Raw genomic sequence first — 16,968 nt, 5'->3', positions numbered from 1 at the left:
AGTAGCTAGTAGCTACAGTCTGAAATAAGAAAGTAGTGGGGATGACGGATCCATACAACATGCAATATGATCGATGTGCCCAAGGATTTATTTGGAATTCCTTCGCTCATCTATCAAAGTTGTAGATTCCGTCTTTTTCAGATCCATAAATCGGGACTCTATTCAACCGAACATCACCGGGTCATTGCGTGCTGTAGCTTCGCTTACCAAAGCTCTCGGAAACACGTTGCGTTGAACCACGAACTTATAAAAAGGAAAGAGAAGCCACGCCTTAAGGGTTTGCTACCTCGAGGCTCTCGGCAATCGACCCAGGGGGGAAAAATGATGAGCCCAAACAGTCGGGAAAGACAGCTATCGCCTGCCCCCTTCACCTTTATTAATGGATCTACCATACGAGATGGGAAGCTAAGCGCCCCGCTCATCCGTTCACACCTGATGCGTCAACGATACCGGGAGAAGCGAAATAGACTCCGCGGAGACTGGGCCGAGCCGACAAGGAGTCAGTTCAAACAACACCATGCTGGCTCAAATCTTGTCCTCTGCCATTGTGCGAAGGAAGCGCTGGACGGCGCGTCTCAGTCCAGCGAGGCCAGCGCTCAGAGAGATCGCCCAACTCCTCAACGAGCAATCTCCCCAAGGCATCTACTCTCAGACGGCAGCTCGTGGCAGGAATTATATGAGCTTTTAACGTCCTTTGCGTGGCTTGATTGTGCGTCTGACAATGCGGGACGAGCAATATGGGACGAAATCGACCTAAAAATTACGAGCTTATGATGCCTTTTCCTTTCCGGGATATCCTTTGCGTACAGTTTGTAGTCTGTCTTTTATCAGACTGTAGCGAATTTCCAGTATGTGTTGTTGCGCGAGATATTGATCGGCGGACGGATGAATTCCCGGCCAAAGTCGCCGAGGGAATCATTCTGCTTTACTAATTCAAACCAATATTGGCTCAAGTTCTGCTCGAAGTTGACGTCGGCCCCGGGGATGGCGTCCTGGGTTATACTAGCTAGGCATTCTGGCTGGTGGCAACCGAACCAGGCCACAAGTAACAATCATAAAATGATAAAATATCCTAGTGGATGTGTCATCAAATAGATGCAATCCCCCTAAGCCCGAAGCTGACATTGGGTGATAACTGTACTATAAATACGACAGATGCTACGGAACTCTCTGTAGAACAGCCTAGACAGCGCTTCCCCTAGTCTACGCATACCTAGGACATGTCTGCTATTGAGAAAATCCTGGTCATCGGCGCCGGCGAGCTGGGCTACCAAGTCCTGCTCTCCCTGGCCCAGCACCCCCATCGAAATGGCGCAACCATTGCAGTCCTTCTACGGCCCTCCAGCATCGCATCCACCCATCCTGAGAAAAGCACTCAGCTGAAAGGCCTACGCAACCTGAACGTCGACTTCATCCCCGGGGACATCGCCCGTGATTCCGAAGAGCGTCTCTCAGAGATCTTCCACGACTACGACACAATCATCAGTTGTACCGGTTTTGCAGCTGGGCCTGGCATCCAGCTCAAGCTCGCGCGTGCTGTTCTCGCCGCTGACGTCCCCCGGTACGTGCCCTGGCAGTTCGGGGTTGACTACGATGCCATTGGCCGTGGATCCGCACAGGATTTGTTTGACGAGCAACTTGACGTGCGGGATCTTCTGCGCGGCCAGCAACAGACCAAATGGGTGATCATATCCACGGGCATGTTCACGAGCTTCCTGTTCGAGCCTGCGTTTGGTGTTGTTGATTTCGGGAACGACGCTATTCTTGCCCTTGGGGGGCTGGATACCAGGGTCTCAGTAACAGCACCGGAGGATATTGGTAGAATTACCGCGGAAGCTGTCCTTGGCCCGAAGACCGAGTCGGTCTTTGGTAATAGGCCGATCTATGTGGCTGGGGATACTCTGACGTACGGGCAGCTGGCGGACTTGGTTGAGAGGATCACAGGTCGCAAGTTCGCTCGCAGGGTAAGAACGGTGGAAGCTGCGAGAAGCGATCTTTCAAAAGATCCGGATAACGGCTTGTTCAAGTATCAGGTTGTCTTTGGGGAGGGTCGTGGGGTTGCTTGGGATCTGTCGGAGACGTGGAATCGTCGGGTTGGGATCCATGCCTCGACAGCGGAGGAGTGGGCACGCGCTCATCTGGCATTATGATAGACTTACCTGATATCTCTTTGCTTTATCCTTTTGAATGCAATCTTACTACTTCATGGGAAAACGAGCTCAAGTAAATCCTTCCGTGTCCTTACATCGCGAAGAGCCCTCTCTTAGATCTAGATGACCTTAGGCCTCGAGTTCGCAGCCACTATGGGCTGTGACGAGGCTATGGTAGCCCCTTCGCCTTTTTCCCTAGAGGATCCTATTGAGAAACGACGGAAGAACCGTGATGGAGCTGATGGAGATGGCTATAACTTCTTGTAGATTCCTACCTCTCACCATTGGATTGCCATTCCTCTTCATATGATTGTTTCAAGTCTCTTGCGAGCTTTCAACATGAATCAACACATAAGAAAGGCGTATAGGGAGGCCACCATAGGCCTAATAGAAGAAATGAGAATGCTATCTATAACTATAGAAGCATAGAATAACACTACTCGACTACACACTAAAATACATAACACTAGAACAAAAACATAGCCTATATTACAGACGGCATCACGTACACAGACTGTTGAATTCCCAGACGATCGCACCAACCAACCTTGCTATTCAGAGACCTTGCTGCTGGAGGAAGCTGGTAATTACCCCATATGCAGCCGAAGCGTTATGGTGCAGATTCAAGGAATGGCCCGCGTTCGGATGAACATAGGAAACAAACGGGTGGGCGTTCGGAAAGACGAAAGGGGACACAGAAGCTGGTCCATTCAGCACCCCCTGACATTCTCCGCCGCAGAATGGGAGATCGAACTGGCCAGAGAGCATCTAGTTGAGGGGTGCAGTCAGCATGCCGTCCAGCCATCAAGTCTGTGAAGGAACTCACCAGCACAGGATTCGTGAAATTCGGCGCCGCCAAAGAGACGCTCGCAAACGAGAGAAGTTCCGAGATTGCGAATGGAGCCTTGCTGGCCTCGGCCTGCTGGAGGACAGTTGGCTCAAAAAACGGATACGTGTAGAAGGCGCACTGGTTGGCATATTCGTTGCCCCATGTCAAGTAGCCAGAGTCATGCTGGCGAAATCGGCGTGGATTGTTCGAGCGTGCCAGTTCAAAGCCCAGACATGTTTCAAAAAGAGGCGTGTAGGAAGTATTATGGCTGAACCCAGTCAGCACGATACCATCCGACAGATGAGGCTGCGCTGCAACCAGTCCGTTGGTGATCAAGGAGCCGAAGCTGTGGCCGACGTGCACCACTTTCTTTGGTACGGGCACCCGACGCCACAGTTGTCCATTCCGAACGAGCTCGGTCACTTGAGCGAGGATGGCGACCTGCGTCGACACTTGAATCTCAAAGTACGGATCAGCCTGCTCGGACTGGCCGACTCCGAGTCGGTCGTAGGACAGCGTTGCATATCCGGCTGCAGTTGCCGAGGCAATGTAGTCATATTCCTCGCCGTCAAAGCTCCAATAACTATGCGCATGTTAGGGTATCTGCCGTGCACAGAGATTGGACCCGGCTAGGGCAGACGAACGATTTATCAAATCCTATACCATGGGAGAGAATCTGCAGAATGTCGGTACGATGCTTGCTCTTCTCCGGCTCACAGTAGCGGAAATAAATCCCAAAGCTTCGATCGATTTGTGATTGTCCCGCGACGAGGGCGCTCAGATTCGCGGTGCGCGAAACCGAAGCAGCGAGGAATGCGGTTGATTCATAACTGCTGTCAAACCGAGGCACCTTAAACTGGGGCAGGGAAAGGGATACGTGGATTGGGAGCTTGAACTCGGTGCAGCGTGGCTTGCTGGCCACGACTGCGGGAAGTAAAAAGGAGAAGAGCGAAAGCTCGAGAGAGACACGCATACTGAAAGATTTTTAAAATGGATTGGGAGGTAGTGACGAGTACATCCTGATGATTTCCCCCTGGAATTGAGACTTCTTTTATATCTTGAAGACGAGAAGGTTCAGCGACGACCAGTGTCCCCAGCTTACTCTGCTCATCAAGTGTCGTCTCTACAAAGACAGATCCCGCACAACCTACTAAGCTCGTCAGGAAGGCCATTGTGACTAGATGAGCCAATATTCTTGGTGTGGCTTAGGGTAGACGGTCTTCTAATTGGAGGTCCAGAATGTATACAAAGGCGTTGAATGACAGGCAAGGATTGGATTGGTTGCTGCTGCTAGTATGGAGCATCATGACAAATAGCAGTAGGTATACTCCGGTAGTTACGGATAGTTATAGCTCAGGTTGATTTATCATCGATCATTCTAGGGAGTAAGTTTCCGCGGAATTTCGACATTTGTTAGTGTCCTCCACGTCTGCAAATCAGCGGCAAGAATCCATCCATGTCATCTACCATTTCGGGCAATACCAGAACAGTCCCCCGATTGCTATTCGGGGAATGAACGAACAGCACACCTTAGTTATAAGCATATGGCCGCATTTGAATAAGCCACGAAAAATTCATACTCAAAGGATGATTATCAAGACCGATCTATGCCATTGGGCGATGTGACAGTGGTGTATTCCTTGAGGAAACGAGGGCAGCCCAACGCTTCAAAGCTATAAATTGCTTCAATCTGCACCTCGACAGTCAAAAGATCATTCTCATCAGAACTTTTACACTTGATACTTATTCCCATCACTACGTTACCAATCTTCTCGCAATCGTCATGGCATCTGACAAGCAACTCGTCGCAGTGGTTGGAGCTACCGGTGGACAGGGCGGCTCGGTCGTTGACGCTCTCCTTGAGACTGGAAGATATCAATTGCGGGCTATCGTTCGCGATCCAAGCTCTGAGAATGCACAGCAATTGGCTGCGAGAGGCGTCGAGGTCGTCCGAGGAAACCTGGATGACAAGGCAAGCCTCGTCGAGGCGTTCAAGGTTAGAAATTAAACACCGCGGTCCCCTCTCCAGATATCCCATTGACTAACGAACGTCGTCCTCAGGGGGCATATGCCATCTTTGGTGTCACTAATTTCTTCGAAACATTCATGAAGTATGGCCCGGCAGAGGCGGAAAAGCGTGAGTTGGTCCAAGCGAAGAATCTGGCCGAAGCCGCCGCTGCCACCAGTGGTCTTCACCACTATATCTGGTCAACTCTCCCGTCATCAGCTGCCTTGTCGCAGGGCAAATACCACAATCCTCACTTCGAATCAAAGGCTACCGTGGATGAGTACATCCTCAAGGACTTGCCCGACCTGGCAGCCAAGACCACCTTCCTCTGGGTCACCTACTATGCGTCGAACCTGACCTTCCCGCTCTGCACGCCAAGCCTGCTCCAGACCAGTGGCCAGTACGCCTGGGTGCAGCCGGCGGTGGGCGAAACACCAATCACCACCATCGGAGACCATCGCAAGAACGTGGGCATCTTTGTCGAAGCGATCTTCAGGCAGCCGCAGCTCACCCGTGGTGGAAAGTATGTCTTGGCCGAGGTTGAGACACTCACCAACCAAGCACTCCTGGAACGCTGGAGCAAGGTCACCGGGAAATCGACCGTTTATGTTCCCAGCACAGTGGAGGCTTACAACAAGCTGTTCCCTGACTGGGGCTTGGAGATGGGGGCGATGTTGAAATTCTGGGAAGAACTTCGAGAGGCTTCGTGGAAGAAGCCGGGAGTGACCCCTCTGCGCAAGGAGGACCTGGGTATCGATGTTTCTCGACTGACCGGTCTGGAGGCTGCTATTGCTCAGATCAACTGGGGTTGATTGTCGATTTTGATATAGTCACGGTGCATGATATTGCTATGCAAGTGAAGGATTTGAAGACGGAGTGCTTGTAATAGAAACATATATGGCCCTTCAACACGCATTTGATATATCCTTGCGAGCCAAGGCATTATTATAGTATATCAAAAAAATTCACTGTGGGTTAGACTTGCTTGTTGTGGCCTTAACCATATCTCGTCTTTTATCTCTATGCAAAGAGCTCGTCCAGCCGGGTCTATCTGAGTCTAGGGGTGTTTTTCATTCAACGAACCTCTGTCTAGGATAACCTCCGAAGCCCGTAAATTGGATTGATTGGATTCCCATGCCCATACGGGTCTTAGAACAGGTGGACAGAATCGGCATTTTTTGGAGCGACGTAGCTGAACTGGCATGGATTGTGAATTGGCATCGTTTTCAGCCTCGTATGAGACACCTTGGCGCAGCAAAACACAACCCAAGTCATCGGAATGTGTATATACTCGGCCAGTCTCAGCGTCTCTAGCGGACTCCGAAATCCGCAACTCCGAGAGGCTTCGCGCGTGTGTTAGTGACTTTTCGATGGGTCGAAGCCAACCTCGAAATGCGGCGCAAGCATTTGTACTTCCAGATGAGTATCTTGCCGAGGGTTTGGTATCAAGGCTTGGGATCTAGTTGACTCTGTTCGTGGCTTCTTGCCTCTATTCTCAGTTTGATGGCTTTGTCTCCTTTGGCTCTACTACCGCAAAGAATTCTTTAACCCTTGGTACAGAGTATGGAGGCGTGAGCGGAGTGATTATTCGGACATTGAGACTATCCGGCGGGACATTGAGTAGAATAAAGTTGGAAAGATAGAATATGAACGGATGGAACTAGCGGACATATCTATTGAATTGCCACTAGAGAGGGTTAAGGTTATGGACACTTCTTTCTCCAACTCTACTTGAAACCTGCTTTCATCTCGTTGTTCACCATTAATTACTCGGTATGCCGTCCATGCCTAACACGATGTTGTCTGTTGGAATCACCTCCTACGCCAAACCATCCGACTACCAGCTCCTTGAATTTCTACGCCCGGAGATAACAGACTCAAAAGATGTTCTTGTCAAGGTCCACGCCGCGAGTGTCAATCCCGTGGATCTGAAAAAGGCAGAAGGAATTTTCAAGATTGCCCTGCAAGATTCGTACGTTCAATCCTCTCGGCAGGGATGGATTGGCCCAATTGACAACGATGGTCTAGTTTCCCATACAAGATTGGCTACGATACCGCTGGGACAGTCACAGAGATCGGGCAAGCTGTCACCCGGTTCAAGGTCGGCGATGCTGTTTATGTCCGATTGCCAGAGTCCCATCGAGGTACTGAATCCAGAATGCGGTCATGTAGTCCCTTGCTGAACCTGTACCATTCCAGGATCATGGAGTGAATATGCTGTATGCCCAGAGAACTTCATCGCTCGGAAGCCACCCTCCCTGTCATTCGAAGAGGCTGCTTCTATGCCACTGGCCGCCACGACCGCATTCCAGGCCTTGAAGAAGTATGATGGCGATCTTGCGGGGAAGACTGTTTTCGTGCCAGCAGGCTGTATGCCATCTCAAAAATTACCTAGATACAAAGTGCTCTACTAACACGACGGGATGGTAGTGGGTGGCACGGGCCTATTTGCCTGCCAACTGGCCAAGAATGTTTTCAAAGCAGGGAAGGTGATCACCACTGTCTCGACATCAAAGGTCCCCAAAGTCCCGGAACTTCTCGGGCAAGGGACAGTCGATGAAATTATCGACTACAAAACGATGGATCCCAAATCGGTCATTCCGCATGGCTCGGTTGATTTTCTGTTCGACACAACCGGCCTCGCTATGGACTACCTCTGCCTGATGCGACCTGGGAGTAGCTGCATTATATCCATCGCGACGTCACCATCGGGAACCCAGCTGCAGGATTCCTCCGTGATGCGACTGCCTCATCGCCCTATCGTCCCACTAGTGCCACGAGTGTTCCTGAATATCACGGACTCCATCCGCAGGTTCCGGGCCCGCCGGTATGGGGTCAGCTATTCGTACATGTTCCTGGAAACGAGCGGCGAAGATTTGGACTCGTTGAGGGGGTTCATTGAGGAAGGTAAACTGAAGCCAGTGGTTGGTAATATTGTGGAGATGGGAGATATTTCGGAGGTCCGAAAGGCATGTCAGGTTGTATACAGCAATCAAGGCGGGCTGGGTAAGATGGTGATCAGTGTGGCCAAGGGAGGAGATGATCAGTAGGCCAGGTCTTTTTTTTATGGACTCTTGCTTTTGTATATCAAATGTAGTTGGTTTCTAATGTTATACAAATGCCTTGGTTTTTGACCCAGATCGTCATTTTCTTTCTGCATACCATTCAGATCCACACATCTTGAGTGCTATGGGAAGGGACATCTCACATCAGAAACACCAATGCTTGGTCGACGAACAAACATAACAATCACTATAAGTGCGACACAAAGCGTGGGTATGACAGCGTGGATGAGAACAATAATTGACAAACCCCCCAGCCGAATCCGCCGCATTATCCCCCCTAGGAGCAATATCAACCTCATTGTCCGGGCTATCCTCGTAATATCTCCTCGCTTGTTCCATGGATGCATCCAATTCCTCACAGAGAGAATCTGAGGTAACGGCTAACACGGCGCCGTCATGGTCTAGCAAGTAGTAGCCCCCGTTTCTATCATCCAGGGTTCCCATTGGAAATTGATCTGCCATGCTGTTGAGTTGTTTGCGAGTTTCGAGGATAGGGATTCCGGGGGGAATCGGCACAGTGTATCTGGTTGTAGCCATCGAGAAAGTGTTGGCGATGAGAAGGGATATAACGCCAATGATGTTGCTTCTCATTGTATGATCTTCCAGTGCCCGAGATCAAGATGGGCTATAATAAACACGGTTTTCCAGGAGTCTGTGCCAAAATACGCTGGGGTTCTCATATGATTATGGGTTGTGTATCAACAGAGAGATGTGAAAATTCTGGTGACCATATTAGTTTGGAGGGTACTCCTCTGATCTTTATAGAACCAAAAACACTCTGACCAGATTGCCATCCTATCATATGTCTGGTGTTACCATGCATGCCAGATTTGAATGTGGTCTTTAAGTAGTGATCCTTACCCCGGCCGTCAGCCTGTCCATCGCTAAAAAGCATCTACCTAGGTGATGCGTCTTTTATTTTACCCACTCGATAAGAGGGACTAACCACTAATTCAGCTAGATGAAATCCAGATTTGCTCGATTATATTGTTCCGCGAATGAAGTGGTGATCCTGGTTTTGCGGCACAGTCAACACACTTCAATCACTCACAGTCACATCTCGAACATGTGCATCCATGTGGCCTATTCCGAGACGCATAGTCGATCGAGTAGCCATCTAGATTGACCAAGGCAGGGGGTGGATTCCAGCGAAGAGTAATCAGACTACCCGGGTGACATCAAGGGGGAGGGCGACGGAGCAAGGAAGATCCTCTTGAAAGGCAGATCCTCGAACATGGCGTTATGAGTACGGCAAGAACGACGAAGCATTCTGCTTAATGCGGCGACTTAGGCTTTACTTTTCTTGCAAGGCTCGTGGTAAATGCTGGAGTTATGACGCCAGCTCGTGAGGTTGCTCGTAGGCATGGGTTCCTTTTCCAGCCACTACCGGTGTGTATGGATCCGAGGTCATTGGCACCATCGCAGGATACATGAAAACCCTCGTGAAGATATTAGATAGATGGATAAAAACTGCTCTTGATTTGAACACACATAGAGCAGAGAAGAATCAAAGCATAGAGTGGGATAAAGGCGAAAGAAAACTGTCTGAAGCGTCAACTGCTACGGCCTCGACTTCACTTTTTATATAGTTTATCTTGTTATCGTAAGATCAGTATACACTCAATATACCAAATGACTTCACAACTTGGAACCCATGAAACTGGTTCTACTTGCGATCACGAAACAGAGGTAGGGATAAGGGTGTGTCAGGAAAAGCCCGCTGTAACCAACCAGCAAAGTGTCTGGTAGTCCAATCGACACTGCCCAAGATCCTGTGCTCATGACATTATCTCCATTCAGGCAGTTGAATGTTCTAGGCGCTGAGGTGGGCAAGAACTGACATCTACATGCGGTTGTATGTTTTGATCTTTTTTTTCAAGACAAGATGGTAGTCGGGCTCCCGATTCGACGATGCTTTCAGGGGCCGAAACTAGACCACAAAAGGTTCCCGCGACAAGAAGAATTATAAGCCAGAGTTTGCCCGCTTCGAATTCGTCTCATCCTATGAATAACCACCTCCAAGTTGAATTCGTACTCTCTTCATCGTGGTCAACAATCAGCGCAGCCATGGCAAAGACCATAAAATATGAGCTGTCCGATTTGGACAAAATGGGAATCATGAAGACTGTAAAGGTCGTCGTATTCTATGAGCTCCAGCCCACCGTGGATATCGACAAACTGATTTCTTCTGTGACGGAAGGGGTGAAGAACGCAATCCGTCAGTTGCCCTTCATGGCCGGGAATGTCCAGTTTGATGGCGTCAAGCCCTACATCGAGGTACCTGTGGGGAGCGAGCTAGAAGTTGGCATCCGCCGGTATGGCTCCATGGAGCACCAGCCCTTCTCTAGCCTGGCTCAGGGCTCATTCTCTCCCAACGACGCGGACTTTGCCCAGTTCCTACCCGACGAGCCAACGGCTCAGAGACCGGCCTGTCTCCTGCAAGTCAGCATCATCGAGGGTGGCCTGGTTCTGGGTCTGCGAGTGAACCACGCAGCCGGGGACTGGGTGTCTATCGATACGTTCCTGTCCCTTGTCTGTCAAAGCAGCAAGGCACGTCAGGAAGGGCTGGAGATGCCCGCCTACACACCGGATCTCAATAGAGCGCCATACAACACGCCAGCGCCTGACCCGGCCATTACAAGGCAGGACCGTCTGGGAAAACTCCCAATATTCTACGTGATGGAGAAGAGCCAATTCAAACCGCCACCACCGCCGCCACCATCCCGATCAAGCATCTACAAGATCTCCGAGCCAGCCATCCAGCAACTCAAAGCACAATGCGCCCCGCACCTGACCAAGGTCGACTACATTAGCTCGTACGACTGCATCTCGGCACTGGTCTGGAAGTCGCTGACGCGTGCGCGCCTCCAAATCCACCCGGAGAAAACGACCTCGCCATCCCGCTTCGTCCACCCCATCGATGTCCGGTCCCGAGACCCCGAAAAGAAGACCTCGAACAAATACTTCGGTAACGCCGTCATCGGATCCCAGGCTGGTCCTCTGGCTGCCGAGGCCGTGGTATCCGATGGGGACCGCGGTCTCGCTGCTGCTGCCACTCTGATTCGGGAGTCGGTCAAGTCCGTCAACTTGTCCACGATTGGCCATATGACCTCTCTCATTGCGTCTCTCGCCCACACGGAGACACTCGGCTCGAATGCAGACTTCACGAATATGGACTTTTTCATGAATACTTGGTACTCGGGAAGCGCGCAAAAGTACGATATTGGGGCCGGTGCGGTCCCTGTTGCATGCAGACCGCACGATACTATGCTGGGATCTTGCATGATCCTGCCGAATTTTTCGCGGGGGGAAACGAAGATCTTTGAGGTTCTTATTACGGCGACGATTGAGGAGAGTGAGTTCCTCAAGAAAGATGCGGAATTTCTGAAGTATTTTGAGCCTATTGTATGAAAGGGAGTGGGTGCCTTTGTTTTCAGAGCATGATATGATGTGATTACTGGGTGGCCGCTAGCACATCCTGACTGCTGTATATTTTTGTATCTTTCTGGCCATACATACTCTTCTCCCTCAAACCATGCTTCTGAACGCAGTAGGTAACACTCCCTGAACGAGAGATGTATATGCCACACTTCTATCACTTGTCTTTTCTTTAGGATTCAAGGACTTTCCACTCCAATCCAGCATTTTTCAGCTGCTCCATGTACTGCATCCCTAATGATGCTGGGGTGAGAATCCCCCCTCCGAACCTCTTTATCATTGAGCTGTCCTTATTTCCTCTTAAGACCTCCAACAGTATTGAGGCTGCTTTACTAATATAAGTTGCGCAGACACTATATACATATTTATGCACATAATACCCATGGCATTAGGGCTGCTTATATCTTTTCTAACTACTGCTACTATAGCCTTCCATTCTACAAAATGATTATCCTTAGGTCTCACCTGCGGCCCTATCCCTAGTTATAGTGAGAGCTATCAAAGTAGCTACTAGAGAGGTGGAAATAGGAAGATACAGGAACTAGCAACAGATATAACTATGAATATGGATCATGCCTGCAGCCATCTCTGTGTAGTGGTATAGCCCTGAAAGCTGAATCATTCACTATATCACTATATCTAGTCTGTATATCACTGCAGAAGCGACCACATGTGCATGACAGCTTGATCAGCCACCACAGACGGGTTGAAGGTGAGGTCATCTAGAATGTGATCCTGTCGGACAGGGAGGACTGGAGGGGGATAAGGCCGATGCGCGCCAGCGCCTGGGATGTAGTCATTGAACGGAGTACATCTCCAGGCCGGCGAGGATGGTTGCAATAGTCTCCCTGCTGTAACCAGTCCAGGTATAGTGAAGTATAAAGAAGACAGGCCACTGGACTGCCCGCTGCTGTGTCCATACGCGCTCGCCTGTTGAATCCACGTAACCAGTAGAATTCTCTATGCAGGCTACAACAACGGGTGTGCCATATTTAGAAAAAGGCTATGATGTCAGCGCCTTGTCTAAAAGTGCGGCAGGGAGGAAGAGATCGAGGCAGTAAGGGACATACGCCGACTGTATTCGGCATGAGACGAGTTTGTGGTGCCATGCGCCCTAGATCGTTGGTACTGAAAGTGACCACCGTGACTTAGGGCAACTTGCGATGATTTCATCCCTAGAGTCCACAAGGGTCACCAACTTCTCCTTACTGCGGCTAGCGACAGCCCATCAGAGGGTTAACAGACTATGCGCCTACAGGTACTGCACGACCAGCGATCCTAGGTAGCTGGTGGCGCCATACACAATTAGATCATATGGCTGGCCCATTTCTTCTCGGGTTGAAAACTTTGGACAGATATCAGTGGGAAAGGGGGGAACTGAGGAGGAGAGTTGAGTGAATGAAGGCCATATATATGTTTATTTCTCACCTTAATCCTGATCTCTTGTGGCAAACCACCGAATCGGCATATTCAGGTCAATCGCCCACTTGATCAGCGCAAACACGCAGGAGAAGGGAGAAGGAGCAGAATAACCTCCTTTCCAATACATGAGTACTTAATTAAAGCCTGGCTCTCACTACCCTATGTCAAGAACTCAGTTAATCGACTCTATTCACTAATTTACCTTTAACAATCATGGCTATAGTTGAGAATACTACAGCAAAAATGAGCAGCAACAAGCCCCAACCCATCTCAGACAAGCAGAAGCCTGTCAAAAAGAGCTATGGGCAGTGGCTATGGAACATCCTCCTGGTCTAGATATGGGATTCCACTGAGTGCTTTTGACATAACTATTCTTCCCATTGCTTTACCTATCGTCTCTCAAGTTCTAGACTCACAGTTGCTATATGTCTGGGCGATCAACAGGTACTTCATTAATCAAACAGCAGTTCAGCCTTTATACAGCTAAACTGCAAGTATTTTTCACTGCAGAAGGCTGATGGTCTTCTCCCCGGTCCTCTTCGCCATGGGAAGTAGTCTCTGCGGAGTATCTAATACAGAGATGCTTGTGGCGGCCCAGTCATCCAGGTCTCGGCGGTGGTGGAATTAATGTCATGCCAGAGATCCTTGGACAACATGATGCCACTAGGAATGCAGAAGCAGGTAATGGCATCATTTTCACAGCCCTTGTTGGGCCGGCAGTGGGAGGAGCCATTGTGGAACATGCGTCTCAGTAGCACACCCTACGATAACCTGGTGAGCGTGGCCATGGTTGGGCAAGGCAAGTCTCCTGTTGTGTATGTGGTTGAGATACTAGCCCCAGCAGGAAACAGTGCTGCAAGGTGAAGAGTGATCCAACTGTGTGATAGTTCAGAATACTCCTTGTTGACGCCAATTGCTGTTGAGTGGCTATGAGGCCAGTGATGATCCCTCAGCATATAATACCGCGTTGGCTGGAAACTACAGGGTCACTGAGACTGTCAGCAAACGTCGTAATAAACGCTATGGATTGATTACCATTGGGAATGATCCAGTATTCCATGTGCCAATGGGTAGATACTAGACCAGATACTCCACTAGCTTATACTAGGGACGGAAAACAGGATGGTGAGCCGGCTCGGGCGAGCTTCAGGCTAGTCTTCTCTGATTGCGGCAGGAATAACCATATATTTGCCGTGCAGGTGGGACGTGGCGCTAATTCAACCATGCCGATTACACATCGAAGCTAGAAATATACGTTGGAGATGAAATTCGAGGTCACAATCGTGGAGCAAAGAGGAGCGCTGAATGGGATGATGGAGACTTTGGGGGGGGGGTGGTCTGTTATGATAAATTCAGCACTCCGAAAAGGAACTAGACAGCTGAGATGAGCCATTCACATGGTAACAAAAGGAGTCTCAAACTCTGGACTGTGCATAAGGATTATCTCTGCATACAATACCCGCACAGGGCCTCTGTGGTAAGGGATCGAAGGAGTCTCACGGTCTCCCCGAATCGACACAAACCCCATGGAATAATTCGGAGGATACGGCCACTGATATCAGGTTTGAACCTCACATGGGAAAAGATCAAGTTTCTCGAAAATAATAATCAGATGGAAGGACGCCAAGGCAGTCGAGGTCAGCCTCAGCCTTATCCTTTTCTGCACGGCCGGAGTTTCAGCCAGCAGCACAGAAGAACCAAGATTCCGATACCGAAAGCCCAAGCTGACTTCCAGGACTAGGGTGAGAGTAACTAACGCACGAGCGGGTGCACCAGATTGGCTGGAGGCTGTAGAAAATGGTGAATATCCGCCAGTCGGCACGTTCTGTTGATCGCCGGACTTTGGCTTCAAAATCCGCGGACTTTCGATTCTGCAGGGAAAGCACAGACAACCAACACAATGCATGATTCAGGGAAAAGAAAAAAAAAAAATCTCCTTTATAAAGGAATATGTCGAGATGGTCTCACTTGCCCTTCTTTTCCTTCTCTCTTGCCTGTCACTAATCATCCATCTCGACTTGGTCTGACAGCCTTCTCGAGATTCCGGTCATCCTGGCAGCTTCGGACAGACCACCCTCCCCATCACAACCATGTCTTCCACAGACGCAACCTCTATTGGCAACGACCGAGAAAGACCTCTGAGCAAGGAGGAATTTGAACGACCAGCCGATACCATGTCCGGTCCTGGCGGTGCAGGCGAGCCAGACGCTGCAGCCCCTCCCGCTGCGTTCTCGTCGACCTTCCAAGAAGCCATCTTTATTCTCATCATCGGCCTGTCGCAGCTCTTTTCCGTCGGAGGCCTGGGAAATGCAGCCTTCTCCGTTCAGGAGATTGGCCGGGCGCTGAATGCGACCAGCAATGGACAAATGTCGTGGTTTTTGGCCGCCTACTCGCTGTGCGGTGGTGTCTTCGTTCTGGTTACTGGCCGACTGGGTGACCACTTCGGCCATAAGTACGTCTTCATCTTCGGATGGCTCTGGATGGCGCTGTGGTCGCTGGTCAGTGGCTTTGCCAAGGACGTTGTGCTGTTTGACATCGCGCGCGGAATGACGGGCATCGGCAACGGTGCGCTGGTCCCCAACTCGTTCGCCCTGCTGGCGCGAGCTTTCCCTCCCTTCTCGCAGAAGAAGAACATCGCCTTCGCCTTCCTCGGCTTCTGCGCGCCGTCCGGATACATCTTTGGTGGTCTCATCGGCGCCGCCTTCGCGGAGAACGTCACCTGGCGCTGGGGCTTCTGGTTCTGGGCCATTGGATGTCTGGTACTCGGTGCCGCGAGCTTCGTGATTATCCCTCACAGCGTCGGCTCACCCATCCCCGGCCTCAGCCTCAAGCACTTCGACTACATCGGCAGCGTTCTTGGTGTCTCGGGCCTGATTTTGTTCTCCTTTGCATGGAACCAGGCCTCCGTCGTCGGCTGGCAGGAGCCCTACACCTACGCCCTGCTCATCGTCGGCGTCGTCCTGATCGTCGCCTTTGCCCTGTCGCAGTCGCGCGTGCAGAACCCCGTCCTCCCCAACACGCTCTGGTCGCGCAAGGGCTTTACGCCCGTCGTCACCGCCATGTCCTTCGGCTGGATGTCCTTCGGCATCTTCCTCTACTACACGACCATCTACATCCTCACGATCCATCACGAGAAGCCGCTCGTCGCGGTCGCGCAGATGGTCCCGCTCGTCATCGGTGGTTTCTTCGCCACCGCCTCCGTCGGCATCTTCATCGCCAAGGTCCGCGCCCAGTACATCTTCGGCGTCTCCATGTTCTCCTTCTTCATCGGCAACCTGCTCATCAGCTTCGTCAACTACTCTCCCGTCTACTGGGCCTTCATCTTCCCCGCCTGCCTGCTCGTCGTCGGCGGCCCCGACCTCTCCTTCGCCTCCTCTGGCATCATCATCTCCAACGCCGTCACCCCAGAGGAGCAGGGCGTCGCCGGCTCCTTCATCTCCACCGTCGTCCAGTACTCCATCTCCATCGGGCTCGGCATCGCCGCCACCGTCGAGGGCCATGTCAACGACGACGGCCGCGACGTGGTGCGCGGGTACCGCGGCGCGCTCTGGCTTGGTATCGCCTTTGCCGCCGTCGGGTTCTTCATCGTCGTGTTCTTCGTGCGCGATCACCGATTCGACGGCGCGGGGGAGAAAGAGGCTGGAAGCACCGAGGGCACGATCGAAGAGTCGGCCAAGACGAGTGCGTAGGGCCTGCATGAGCTGCCTATAGCCTGCGTTGCATTTTTACACTGTTCTAAAAAGATACCTTCCCTCTCAGGAGCTTTACCTGCTCCGCTACGATACAATAATAGATTGAACTTTCCCCAACCGTCATGAAACCAAATTACCTGTAGCTTTGGTAGGCCTATCATAAAATTGTAGTAAATTGATCCCAATCCGTTGTCTCGCCGTAGCACCTCTTACCGGCTATGCTACACCCACTCGAACACTCAGCACCGGGCTACTCACAACTTCCTAGCTCACTTACTTACCCCTGGCCCAGGCCGCTGATCCCTGCAAAGGATCAGCACTGGCTCAAGCGGCTCGCCACCCACGGAGTCCATGGAGTTTCACA

The 16,968-nt window shown here is 51.0% G+C and overlaps 7 protein-coding genes across 7 annotated transcripts; 6 read left to right on the top strand and 1 right to left on the bottom strand.

The window, feature by feature from the left end:
• Positions 1-1,220: 1,220 nt before the first annotated feature.
• Positions 1,221-2,150, top strand: ACLA_061870 (aromatic alcohol reductase; the record flags this gene model as incomplete). Its single annotated transcript, XM_001273650.1, has 1 exon — positions 1,221-2,150. One exon carries the CDS (start codon positions 1,221-1,223, stop codon positions 2,148-2,150), a length of 930 nt encoding a protein of 309 aa, XP_001273651.1.
• A 555-nt stretch (positions 2,151-2,705) lies between these two features.
• ACLA_061860 (uncharacterized protein) lies at positions 2,706-3,952 on the bottom strand (the record flags this gene model as incomplete). Its single annotated transcript, XM_001273649.1, has 3 exons — positions 2,706-2,918; positions 2,977-3,562; positions 3,624-3,952. The coding sequence occupies 3 exons, from the start codon at positions 3,950-3,952 to the stop codon at positions 2,706-2,708; spliced, it is 1,128 nt and encodes a 375-aa protein (XP_001273650.1).
• Positions 3,953-4,762: 810 nt separating this feature from the next.
• ACLA_061850 (NmrA/HSCARG family protein) lies at positions 4,763-5,799 on the top strand (the record flags this gene model as incomplete). Its single annotated transcript, XM_001273648.1, has 2 exons — positions 4,763-4,975; positions 5,041-5,799. The coding sequence occupies 2 exons, from the start codon at positions 4,763-4,765 to the stop codon at positions 5,797-5,799; spliced, it is 972 nt and encodes a 323-aa protein (XP_001273649.1).
• A 963-nt stretch (positions 5,800-6,762) lies between these two features.
• ACLA_061840 (NADP-dependent oxidoreductase) lies at positions 6,763-8,037 on the top strand (the record flags this gene model as incomplete). The annotated part of the gene is made up of 4 exons (XM_001273647.1): positions 6,763-6,959; positions 7,016-7,131; positions 7,187-7,357; positions 7,418-8,037. The coding sequence occupies 4 exons, from the start codon at positions 6,763-6,765 to the stop codon at positions 8,035-8,037; spliced, it is 1,104 nt and encodes a 367-aa protein (XP_001273648.1).
• A 2,082-nt stretch (positions 8,038-10,119) lies between these two features.
• On the top strand, positions 10,120-11,463 carry ACLA_061830 (transferase family protein; the record flags this gene model as incomplete). Its single annotated transcript, XM_001273646.1, has 1 exon — positions 10,120-11,463. The coding sequence occupies one exon, from the start codon at positions 10,120-10,122 to the stop codon at positions 11,461-11,463; it is 1,344 nt and encodes a 447-aa protein (XP_001273647.1).
• A 2,103-nt stretch (positions 11,464-13,566) lies between these two features.
• On the top strand, positions 13,567-13,845 carry ACLA_061820 (uncharacterized protein; the record flags this gene model as incomplete). Its single annotated transcript, XM_001273645.1, has 2 exons — positions 13,567-13,727; positions 13,800-13,845. The coding sequence occupies 2 exons, from the start codon at positions 13,567-13,569 to the stop codon at positions 13,843-13,845; spliced, it is 207 nt and encodes a 68-aa protein (XP_001273646.1).
• A 1,157-nt stretch (positions 13,846-15,002) lies between these two features.
• Positions 15,003-16,702, top strand: ACLA_061810 (uncharacterized protein; the record flags this gene model as incomplete). The annotated part of the gene is made up of 2 exons (XM_001273644.1): positions 15,003-16,593; positions 16,656-16,702. The coding sequence occupies 2 exons, from the start codon at positions 15,003-15,005 to the stop codon at positions 16,700-16,702; spliced, it is 1,638 nt and encodes a 545-aa protein (XP_001273645.1).
• Between the last annotated feature and the right edge of the window lie 266 nt (positions 16,703-16,968).

Source organism: Aspergillus clavatus, genomic scaffold (genome assembly GCF_000002715.2).
Source record: "Aspergillus clavatus NRRL 1 1099423829796 genomic scaffold, whole genome shotgun sequence".
In the NCBI taxonomy this organism is placed as follows: Eukaryota; Fungi; Ascomycota; class Eurotiomycetes; order Eurotiales; family Aspergillaceae; genus Aspergillus; species Aspergillus clavatus.
The sequence above is the reverse complement of the archived record's forward strand: the minus strand, read 5'-3'. Positions and strand labels throughout refer to the sequence as shown.